Source organism: Panicum virgatum, chromosome 5K (genome assembly GCF_016808335.1).
Source record: "Panicum virgatum strain AP13 chromosome 5K, P.virgatum_v5, whole genome shotgun sequence".
In the NCBI taxonomy this organism is placed as follows: Eukaryota; Viridiplantae; Streptophyta; class Magnoliopsida; order Poales; family Poaceae; genus Panicum; species Panicum virgatum.
The window spans coordinates 10195895-10208336 of record NC_053140.1 but is presented as its reverse complement, the minus strand read 5'-3'; the positions used below and the strand labels follow the sequence as shown (position 1 = coordinate 10208336).

Below are 12442 nucleotides of genomic sequence, written 5' to 3'. Positions count from 1 at the left end.
TCCAGAACCGCCACGGTGGCGGAGGATTTCCCCCACGGCAAAGGCTCCTGGATGTCCGACATCTCTTCGATTCGAGGGGGAATGTGGGAGCGAAGGTTCTGGGATGGCTAAGGTGCTCTTTCTCTCTCTCTCTCTCTCTCTCTCTCTCTCTCTCTCTCTCTCTCTCTCTCCTTCCTCTTCCTCCTTTCGCTCTTGGCTGCGGGCTCAGGATGCAGGGGAGGTGGAGAAGGCAAAGTGAGATGAAGGCAAACAGCCAGGTGAGCCCAAACATCCCCCTTATCTTCGTTTTTATTCACCACGATGGGCGGGTCCGCCACCTCATCCCGAATCTGCCGCATTGAATGCGGTAAATTTCGCTGTCGTTGACGGTTGGGCCCCACGACCACGGAGTCTCCCACGCGCACGCAGCAATAACTGCGGCACGGTAACCGGCGGGCACGGCGCGACTGTTGCGCTATCCGATCCGTCAGCAGCCGCCCACGCCGCTCCGTCTGCCCGAGGCTGTCGCCTGAAAAGGCGCGCCCTGCACCGCACCGCACGAATCTGACCACGTCGCCCACCGCCAGCGGAAGACCCGCGCGCGTGACTTGCGACACTGCGTCATTTTTTGAATCAAGACGGAATATTCCTTCGGGGGTCCCTTTACTCTCGAAGAAACTGCATTCTGAGGCCTTACTGATCAGGGGTTCGAAGCCTGGCCCTCGGGGGTTCGACAGGCGCCCCAGATCGCCAGAGTCAGGGACTGCAGGGATGTGCCGTACAAGCCACCGTCAAACGCGGAGTTCGAGACATCCCACGCAGTGTTCAAGGCCAGTCGAGGGTGCCTATAAGGGGGATCCCATCGAGGGAGAGCATCGAGCCCTCGGACCCCAACGAACGGGTCCGAGCCCTGCCTAGTGAACCACTCGCAAGCGCTTTATGTGACGTGTCCATGGACCACGAGCCGACCCCTATCGAACGGGGCACGGACGTCCGCTTGAACAGCCCGCTAACAGCTCACTGAAGCAGCCATAGCTCGCAGCCCGGGCATGGGTAGCATGGTGCGCTTCACCCCTCCTCCCTGCGGAAGGGCGACGAGGGTCGTAATCAAAGTCGAAGGTTCCCCTGAAACGCCTTCACACGGGCCTAGGCTCGCGGGCTCCTCGCACACCACGGTTCAAACCGCACCCTCGAATAAGTCGACGACCGTCAATTATGAAGCTCCACGTGTATAACCAAACCCTCCGCTATTAACGTGCGCTCCCCTGATGGTTAAGCTGAATGCCGGGTCCCTGTACCAGCACGAAGAATGCCGAGGCGGCTGAAAGAGTGCCGTTGCCGGCTGAAAAAAGGTGCTGGGCGGCCACCCCGGTGAGGCAACCCAGTGGGACAACGTTTATAGCCCTTGGACGAGCACAAACTCTCCTCCAAGGCCTCGGGGTCTACACCCGCGGGTGCGCTGACGTGCCCCCGCAAAGGAGACTTCACACATATTCGAGGGTCGTAACTCTGTACACCCCTATACCCTCGGTCATCCTCCCCATAGAGGAGAAAGGGGACTTTATTGCTCAAATGCAAATAAAGATTACAAAGGGTTACCGACGCGAAGCCGTCGAAAGATACAAACACATTGCCACCTACGTGGTAATTTTCCCTGTCTTGGGGAGGAACGAGTGACGAAGAAAGGCACCAAGCCCCTGGCTGACGCAACGGCCAGGCCGCTAGGGATGCGAGGAGCAGCCCCCAGGCCGCACGGGTCCAGCGGAATGCTCTCCTCGCAAGCCTTCTTCTAGCGTCTCCTCCACCGAAGACCACGCGGGCGGTCGAGCCGGCGGACAGCGCCCTCCGCACCGTCTCCCCGAGAGCAACCTTGCTGCCGGGGGGGACGATGCAAAGAACAGCCGCCAGACCTGGCGCCAGCGCCATGGTCAGGTACCTCCATCCCCCTTCAGGCTAGGGGACATCGCAGGAGCAGGACCCCACGGGCCCAATGCTCTTCTGCTGATCCCACTTAAGCTGAGGGATGGTGCGCATGCACACTCCGGTCTTCCCCCACCGCTCGCAAGCATTCTTTTAGCGCCAAAGCCTAAAAAGCCAAGCCACCCCATCTGGGGGCCGGTCACAAAAGGCAAAGGAAAACATTACAAGATTTAGGCGATGCTGGAAGAAAGAGCTAGGAGGTAGGAGAGGAAAGGGAACCCCACGACCCCTATTTATAGCTGCGCCGGGCTCCAAGCTTCAAGCCTGTCGAAGAGCGGAGGCTTGGATCACCAGTGACGGCGCGGCACTCCACGAGCAAAGGATGCCCTCGGTCACCGCGCCGAGATGCGACCGAACAAAATAAAGCGAAGCTGAGCCCCTGGACGCTAAGCGGCGCAGCATCGGCTCAAGCCGGCCGCCCTCAAACGACGCGCCGCAAGGCGACCAAGGACAGCGCGATGGAAGTGCCAGCTGCCGAGCAGCAGGCGCCGTCGTCACCCTGGCCCCCCTCAGCACGCGGACACGTCTTGTCCCCGGAACAAACAAACAAAGAGGCGCGCGCCTCGAAGCTCTCCCCCCGCAGGCGCACTACCTCGACTGACGAGTTGTCGCATCCACCGGGCAGGCGTTCAGGCGCGTCTGGCTGGTGCGTGACATTGACCGATCACGTCAAAGGGGGAAGTCGCCGAATCACCCTTTGGCCGAATCCCCTGACTCAACCAAAGCCTCGGGGGCTACTGTCGGGTACCACGATTAGGGACACCCTAATCGTAGTACTAAGATCACTCTGAAGAACGCAAACACATGTTAAGTGACTGAGCCAACGAAGGCCCACGGCCTGCTTCCCATCCGGAAGAAAGGAAAGGACTCAAAGAAGCCCAGCGTGCGGCCCATTCGCATCCCCCTCGAACCCGCGGGACGATCTCCGCCTCGCTCGAGGGTCCCCGTCGAGACCCCTCGACTGCGCCCCGCATCTCCGACTCGCTCGAGGGTAGCGCACCTACCCTCGAGTGGGCAAAACATCTCCGCCTCGTTTGAGGGTAGCAAACCTACCCTCGAGGGAGTAACCCATCTCCGCCTCGCTCGAGGCCACCTCTCAGCATAAGGGACAAACGGTCCTGCCGCTCACCCGCCCGTCGTACGAAGGCATTAAAGGCCAGCCACTCCACCACGGCACCCAGGACAGGCGGCGTCGGGCCGCCATTCCCACAGTGGATGTGACCGGGGTCCCATCCGCTGACTCCGGTCACCGCTCCGCCATCCCGGATGTTGTAGCAACACTGTGGGACCTGCGACACGAGACAAGACAGGCTCGGCACTGCTCTCATTACTATTCTGCCTACACCGACCAACCGGACCCGCCTCCCGCTGGGGAAGGGGTCTGGCGACGTCACGTATCCTTCAGAGAGGGGCGCTCAGCACACACGGACGGAGTCCCGAACCTCCCCCCTTGGGGAGTCCGGGACCTCCATGTGTCCCCCGGACCTCCTAGTGTGCACGCCCGCATTCCGACCATGGGGTCCGGGGTCGCCGCGCGCCCCGCTACCGCTGGTGCATGCAGGACCCTAGTCCGCAGGGCCCACCGAACGCCACCGCGCCGTATATAGAAGACCATACACCAGTGACGACTACGCCACCTGCAGCGGCTGGCAGGACGACCGGCGCAATCTTCGCAGGACCAAGGACGATATCCAGGACGACTGCGACGCCCGCCGCCATGCCCTACAGTGTACTTTCTACAGTATCCGACCACTGTACCCCCGCGATTCGGGGGAAAACGACGACTTCCACGCTCCCCCACTCATGTGCGCCGTCCCTCCTTGTGACTATAAAAGGGGAGGGTGGGCTTTTCCTCTGACCCCCCCCGCTCTGAGGACGCTCAGACGCTTCTGGGCCTCAGCCACTGCGATCACCTATATTCGCGACCATCGCCACACTCGACTCTTCTTCTAGCAGAGACTTGGGAGCTTCCCTCCCTCTCTCGCCTCGCTTGTACCCCCTACTACAAGCCCTCCGGGTGTAAGATAATACAGTGCCCTCGCACACCCCCTTTGCTGGACGTACGGCCCCGTGGCCGGAACTAGGATAAACCGTGCGTTATTGTGTTGCCTCTTGCATCATCATCTGGGACGAGGAAACACGCAACATTTACTCGTTGGGATCCGGGCCCCCGGGTCGGGACACCGACAGTATTGATCTCCACCAGTTGGCCCAACGGCGAACTGGCCCTTGACTCGCGTCCTGATCGGGGACGCCCAGCCCAATAGATGGCTGGTGGGCCCCCGTCGCGCAGTGCCATATATAGAGGAGGTGGGGACTGCGGCACAGGTCACGAGGTTCACCCGCAGTCACTATTCCTACCATCCTAACCCTAATCCGATCCAGAGGGAGGTGCTGTTGCGACCGGAAGCCGACTGACGCCACCGTCCTCGCCACCGCGAGGGCGTCCCCGATGCTGGACGCCACCGAGGGTCACCGGACGTCCCTGCGTCAACCCCACCAACACCGGCACTGCAACTTCTACATCGCCCGTCCCTGCCTGTGCGCATCCTCCATCGACGAACGCGGCCGCACCATGGAAACAGCAAGGTATTTGTCTTGGTCAAGTTCGTCACCCTCTCGATCTACCACAACGCGATCCAAAGTTGATTCTAACAATGGTATCAAGAGCCTACTCTAGTGAGTAGATCAAGATGGGTTGGATTCGACCACGAATCCAAAGAAAACAGAGTCTCGAACTTGGATCGAGAAGAGACAAAGAAAGAAAACCGAAACCCTAGAGAAAAAGGGCGGCGGGACTCACCTGCTGCCGTCACCACCGCCGGTCACGGCCGGGCGGAAGACCACCAGAGGCGTCGGGCTCACTGGCGCACGACCACTGTCGTGCGGACAGGCGCACCCGAGCTGCCGCCGTCTTGATTGGACGTGCGCGAGGGCTTCGGGTCCAGGGCGCCGTCACCGGCCCGCTCGACGGCGGCATGCTCCCCGTCCGGCGAGCGCGCGCGCCGGTGAGGGAGCCGTGATAGCGCCGCCACCTCTTCCACGGGCAGCCACGGGCCGCCGCCTCCGCCGGGAGAAAGCAAGGGGAGGAAAGGGAAAGAAGAGGAGCGACACGGCTCGATGTCGCCCTGCCATGGCGCGGTGGTGGACCGAGCAGCGCCGGCCAGGGAAGTTCGCCAACGGCGGGGCCACCGGTTGGGCCCGAGAATGACGGGGAGGAAAATAAGCTAGGGTTTCGGATAAAGAACCGGCCGCTGGCGGGTTTTCATCCCGCGAGAACAGCGGGCGACCGTCGGATTCGATCCGACGGCCGGGAGGAGCCGCGAGCAGCGAGCTGGGCTGCCGGCCCAGGGGGGCGGTGCCGGCTGCTGGGCCTTGCTGCGGCGACTGGGCCTATGGGCCGCGTACGCAAGGGAAAGTGGGGAGCCGAGCGGGCTGAGCAGGTCACGGGCCGAATTGGAAGATGGACCGCTTTAATAGTAAAGTTTGCAAATTGTTTTATTCGTTTTCAGAAGCATTTATTTGAAGACTTTTGTACAGTTTTGATCGTCTTTATTCAATTTTGAACCAACGGGATAAATTGTTTAGGAGTAGATGGGTACAAAAAATGCTTCGGAATAGTAGATGGGTACAAAAATGAATCAGAATAAGCGCTTGTTTCAAGTTTCTCCAGCAAATTTAAAGTTTCATCCTCTATTTAAATTGGAACCAACGGGAAACTTTAAATAGAGGAGTAGAAATATATTGATTCAGAGTTAAATTATGATATTGTTATCTTCTGACCAACGTTGATGATAACAATATTATGATTTTATTATGAGTTTAAAGTTCAGTATTAATTTCTGATAAATTATGCATCAATATGATCAATTAAAGAATTGCTTCTGAAAGGAAGAAAAGTTTTCCGCTGCAATAAAGAAAGATAGACTCAAATGAGTTTTTCTCTGTAAAAAAAGGAGCCTTTCAAGTTTAAGATTAAGAAAAGATTCCGCTGTTGTATGTCAAAAAAATGATGTTTTGGCACCATTTTGCCATTGTAAGTGCCAAGTTGAGCATTAGTTTGCTCTTAAAAGAAAAGAAATTTAAAGTTTATTATGGTGTTGTCATTTTCTGACAAAAGTTGATAATGTTAATATTATAATTTTTATTCTAGTCATGTGTTCTATTTCTGCCCAACGGTGATATAGAATTGAAAGTAAAGAAAAGTTGTATGTTTTTAATTTTGACCAACGTTAAATTAAGACATACAATTCTTCCCAAGTAGAGAGAAATTAACAGACAAAAGTTGATTCCGATCAACGCTACAGATAAAGCTTTGAGGTTACTCGGCTTGAGGTTAAAAAAAAGGTGCTTGTTCCATTATGACTTTTAGTTGATATGGAAAAGAGATGCAACTGTTTTCGAAAAGTTTTTTATTTCTCTCACTAAAGTTTTGCGAATATTGTAATTCGCTAAATTTTCTAATTAAATTGGAACCAACGAGAAGATTTAATCAGAAATTAAAGTATATATGCATGTTTTAGTCATTGTGACCAAAGTTTCTTCGTCCTTCAACAACAGTAAAGATAATGGTTGAAATGAGTTTGACGCATGTTTAATTTGACCAACGTTGAATTAAACATGTGTTACCAATGCATTTAGAGTTTATTACCGCAAGTCGGAAAAGTTTTGGCACTTGTGCCATTCATATCCTGCATGACAGGGAAAGTTTTTGTGATGACTCACGTGCGACATGAGTATCACATAAATGTGAAGAAATCTAGGGGAGCTTTTAAAGTTATTCTAGCAATTCCCATGCACTACTATAGTGGCATGTTGGATAGTGACTTGAAAAGAATCGAAGGACAAAAGAAAGTTGTATGCTAACCAATATTGCAAGAATGACTTACAAAAGTATAGCAAAATGAAGAACTTGATGAGTTCTTGAAAGTGCAACAAATCAAGAACTCTGAGGAGCTCTTGAAAAGAAACGAGGAAATAGTACTCCCATTATTTTGTATGATTTGGTCATATGAATAAAGTTCTAGTAATGAAATGCTCCTCGTTTACAAGTGTTAAAAATAGTTTCGAAATTATGGCAGCAAAGTTTGTGCCATATTTCGAGGGGGAGAAAGATTAGAAAGACAAGAAAGATTAAAATTTAGAGAGAATTTCCCCGCAAAGTTAAATGCGATGCATTTTTAAAAGCAAAGATGATCTATTAAAGTGAATATGACCGACCGAAAAGGGAGTACAACGGTCATAATATTAATACCCCAACAATAAAGTAAGTGAAATTTCTGGAGATTTCAGCTCCAAATAGGGAGAAAATATAGTTAAGCCTCAAATCAACCGAAAAAGAAAAGGTGGTGCTTGAAGCACCTTACGAGGCTTGTAAAAACTGAACCGAGGCTTGTAAAGAACAAACCCAAACAAAAGTTTGAAGATATTCCATCTTTGTAATAGATGGGATAATCTGGGGGAGTAAAGTATGTCAAGAACTAAGGCTTGAAGAGAAGTGTGACTGTATGTTCACTCCTATGATTCAAGCACTGAAATTGTCTCAACATATGTTTTCACGTTGTATGAATGTCATAAATTGAGTTGTCTCATTCATCGACGTGGCGAGAAGCAATGGAAGATATAATGAGACCTAAAAGTTCCAAATTTATTTTGGAACATGGAATAAGTTTCTAATGGAGCCAAGACAGTAGGCTATAATGGGTCTACAAGATTGAAACGTGACTCCGGAGGGAACATGAAAAGTTTCTAAGCACGACTTATGGCAAAAAGTTTTGTGCAAAGAAAAGAATAAGTTATAATGAGACATTTTATTCAGTCTCATAAAAGGATTCTTTTAGAATCATAATGCAATTAATGGCATACTGCTTTTAAATTGCATCATATGGATGTTAGAGCAATATCTCCTGACGGAGATTTGCACAAGAAAGTATATACATGACATAACCAAATGGTTTTGTTATGAAAAGAAAAGAATATTGCGATACCACTTGATGATATTAGATCATAGAATAGTAGTATCTAAAGTTTTATAAGAACAAAGAATAGTTGGGTTTTAAGTAAAGGTCAATGCAAAATGACAATTTGCAAATATGCAAAATTCAAAAGATGGGAAATCCTTTTCCTGAAAAGATTCAAAGAAGGTTATTTTGACCTCTAGTTTTGATAAGAATAATCTCGGTAAAGAGTCATTCGCTCTAGGAAAGGAAATTCACCGGAATAAAAGAAAAAGGGGTATCAGGACTATCGCAGAAAGTATATTAAGAAAAGAGTTCTAAAGATATATAGTATGCATGCGAGTAAGCCTACGCCTGTCCTATTGTCAAGGGTAATAGTTTTGGAATTTTCAGAATTCCAGGAACCGTTATATGATCGATCAAAAGAAAAAGGTTCCATGTGCTTCAGCTGTTAGAAGGAAAATTAGTGCTCAAAAGAATTTACCCTGACATAGTGCAAGTATCCGGGACATTTTGGCAGAAATCCAGTCCAGCAATAGACCACTGGAATGGAGTTATAGAATGTTTTGCAATTTTGCAAAATATTGTCAGCCTCATGCTAAGTAAGAAATGAAGATGTACTCTCAAAAGGATGTGAGTAAAAGAAATTAAGTTTTGGCGAGATGTTTAGTGAAGCCCACAGTAGTAGCTAACACTCGCGCTTGGAGTTTTATTGTGGAAAAGCTTCAAAGCAAAATAGTTGTGATTCATGGGTTGTGTACCCAAAGTTTGGCATTATATGCGGCTACATGACAGGCAAAATGGTTAAGAAAACCATTACCCGGAATTGATAATGGTAGACAACAGCAATATACCATTCGAATGTTTTCACTCCTATGGCAACATGTTAAGTGTGCTGCCAAACACATTGACAATGGCTTATATGTTGCAAAGGAGAAAATCCAGAATCATATGAAATCATGGAGCACCAAAGTATCAAACAAATGTTTGCGGATCCGCTTACCAAAAGGCCTACCGCCCAAGTCGACATGGGTTTTACGGGAGGCCTATGATTTCTGGATTACTAAAGGGCCCAAAGAAAGGTTAAGGTCTTGTTTCAATACAGAAAGGTGCATTGTGGCTGTTAATCTGATGGTAAGTGATAACTGTCATGACGAAGCACGCCCTATGTACCGATCTGCAATGAGATGAGGACTGAAAGCAAAGCAAGTAAAGAAAAGTAAAGAGTTAAGTTCAAGTTGAGAAGTTTAAAAGTGTAAGGTGAGATCAAGGGGGAGAATGTTAGTATTGATCTCCACCAGTTGGCCCAACGGCGAACTGGCCCTTGACTCGCGTCCTGATCGGGAACGCCCAGCCCAATAGATGGCTGGTGGGCCCCCGTCGCACAGTGCCATATATAGAGGAGGTGGGGACTACGGCACAGGTCACGAGGTTCACCCGCAGTCACTATTCCTACCGTCCTAACCCTAATCCGATCCAGAGGGAGGTGCTGTTGCGACGGGAAGCCCACTGACGCCACCGTCCTCGCCACCGCGAGGGCGTCCCCGACGCTGGACGCCACCGAGGGTCGCCGGACGTCCCTGCGTCAACCCCACCAACACCGGCACTGCAACTTCTACATCGCCCGTCGCTGTCTGTGCGCAGCCTCCATCGACGAACGCGGCCGCACCATGGAAACAGCAAGGTATTTGTCTTGGTCAAGTTCGTCACCCACTCGATCTACCACTATGGGATCCAAAGTTGATTCTAACATATCGAGCTATGGTTTGTTGATCGGTGGTGGTTGATGGGATTGTTGAACACGCTGACATGCGGGATGCAGATGACGCGGCTGCAATTCCGGACGGAGGGCGCGAGGGCTGGACGCCGCCGGCGCCGCGGCCGGGCACCGTGCGCCACATGTGCCCCGACCCGGAACCCGAGTGCGGGCACCCCGGCGCCGGCGGCGGCGCTCCGCCACCTCCGCCGCCCGCGCCGCACCGGAAGGTCGGCCGGAGCGGGTAGGGACGCCGGTGATTAGCGGTCTGATGAACTGATGACCCTCTTAATTACCACCACCGTACCTTGTGATAAGCATGTACTCGTACAATATGATCGATGCTGCTTCTGTAGTGCTGTAAGCCATACCTCCAAGAAAACGTTCCGTGTTTAGCATCAGCTTGCCTGTCAGTGTGCCGTCGTCTTTTTTTTTTAAAAAAAATTCCAGTGTGCCGTCGTCTTGGGCCCTGACAATGTTCCGATTTTCTTCTCTTCCTGTTCCACAAACGTTCGATTGAGCGGCCTGCGATTTGGTTGGGCTGGTTCTTCTGATCATACGATGTGGAAGGGCCCAAAACGAGGTTGCACCACACTCCTATATATTGGAGGCCCATATAAATTTAGCCCACGTCAGCCCAGTAATTTGCTAGCAACCTTCCCAAAGTCCCAACCCACACAATTGGCTACGGACAGAGCTAGTAGATGACAGAAGATCAGGAAGGAAACTTGTGTTTTTTGATCGCCCTCACGCCTTGTAAAAATAAATAGCGGAAGTGTGTTTTTTGACCCTAAACAATTTTACATTGCAAGTCGTCGATGATACAATCGATGAGACACGTTCATTTCTTTGAACCGCAATTGAAGATCGCGGACAGGAGATCAACAGAAGAAAACACAAAGCAGGTTAACCACAAAAACCTGGAAGCAGATCAAACATTGCTGAACAAACAAATTTCAAACAAGCTAAACTGATCGAAGGCCAAAAGAAAGCTTCGCTGCAGTTCGTCCAAATCTGAGGATCTGATCAAACTCAGTGCCCCACATGAACGTCAGAAAATCTTATCCGAGGGCCCACAAACTGTAAGAAGAAGAAAAAAAAATCACAGCACTCTCTTAAATCGAGACAATTCACCATGCTATTAATAGCAAACAACAGTTCGTACTTGGCACCCTTTCTCAATTTTCAGAACCACATATTGCATCTCATATGCTAGCACAACCCACCCATGCTCGACAGGTGTCATAGAAAAAAGAACTAGATTCTTCTGGGTCTTGACTCTTGAGTATACACCATGACAGCAAAATAAACCAGTTGCACAGCAAAATAAACCAGTTCGACAGCATGAATCATTATGGGATCGTGGTCAATCGTTAATCTTCAGAATAAACCGTACTTTAACACGTCTGCCTCCATTTTGTCAACCTGTCCTGTCAGGTTTAACCAAGTTGACTCTGCATCCTCTAGTAAATCGTAGCCAGAGATTAGACAATGTAAGTTTGCTCAGTGAAACAGGCAAATATTACAGCAGAACAACACACAATTTGTGCATCGCGATTCGGTAGGATACTGTCATGAATGTATCACACGTGCAATGTCAATGTAAACCAAGATGCTCACAAGATCCCAGAAGCTAAGCCAGCTAGTCAGACTTCCAAAACTAAACCACTAACCTGTGCTTAGTTACACTACACAACGGCTCAGATCAAGATGAGCGCTTCTTTATCAATATAATGTGCAGCTCTCTTGCATGTTCATTTCAAAAGAAAAGAAAAAAAGATCAAAATAAGCGGCTCCAGCAGCAAAGGTGAAATTCCTAGCCTACTTGGTGTACGTACCTCATAGTAGTACATGAGCTGGCTCTCTTCAAAGGCTAAACGAAAGAAGGATATATTACTCTACAGAGCACAGAGGGGAGATGAAGCAGCCGAGGATCTGGTGCCCGTTTCTCAGGCATAAGCTGCTCGCGGTGCTGATCTCCATGGTCGTCCTTGCCGTGATGCTCATCGGCTTCCTCCCAGGAGGTAACAACACTGTCGTTTCGTTTTCTTGCATCGTCTATTTTCTTTGGCCATGCATTGCTTCAGCATCATTATTGTCCTTGGCTCCTTGCCATTACTCATAGTTTAATACCGAAGTATCAAGCATATACACATTCCAGTTGCTCTCCTCCGTTTCAAAAAAAAAAATATCCAGTTGCTCTCTATACACTGTCTCCATTCTGGAATTAGAGTAATGCAGACACTGATGAAAGCAGCAATCTTTTTTAAAAAGGAGCATGTAGCACTTTTTTTTTCTCGGGAAATGCTGAACATTAGCTTATGTTCTACTAAACTTACAGTACCAAAGTCCATGGGCGGGCGAGTAGATGGCCTGTCGCCTCCGGCGCCAACCTCAACCTCAAGCGGGAGCCCTCATTCAACTTCCATATTTCCAGACAAAGGCTAGGCCCCGGTGTAGCATCTCTAAGTCATTGTGTCCCAAACTTGGATCGGAGTTTTCATATTCTCCCGTGGTGTATTCTGAGGCAGCAGAGTCGCATGGTTTGTATTGGGTACCAGATTACTGGCCGAATTAGCTCTAGTAATCACCACAATTATCTCACAGAAAGACTACCTAGATTAATTGGAGTACATCCACTCGCTCTAACTAAAGCAAGTGGTACCGTGATTCAGTTTAAATATCATGGTTTTCAGATTTGAAAGTGTTTCTGGTTTTTATGCAAAAGTTGCATATTGTTTCTTTCTGGGGAATGTTGCTACTTGTATAG

General features: G+C 49.9%; 1 protein-coding gene across 1 annotated transcript in view; it reads left to right on the top strand.

Moving 5' to 3' along the window:
• LOC120706212 (formin-G-like) overlaps positions 1-10133 on the top strand; it is a 28799-nt gene extending 18666 nt beyond the window's left edge. Inside the window, exon 2 of the mRNA XM_039990793.1 lies at positions 9739-10133. Coding sequence (XP_039846727.1) covers positions 9739-9920 — 182 coding nt within the window. The 3' untranslated portion in view covers positions 9921-10133. The remainder of the gene's footprint in view (positions 1-9738) is intronic.
• Positions 10134-12442: the final 2309 nt, after the last annotated feature.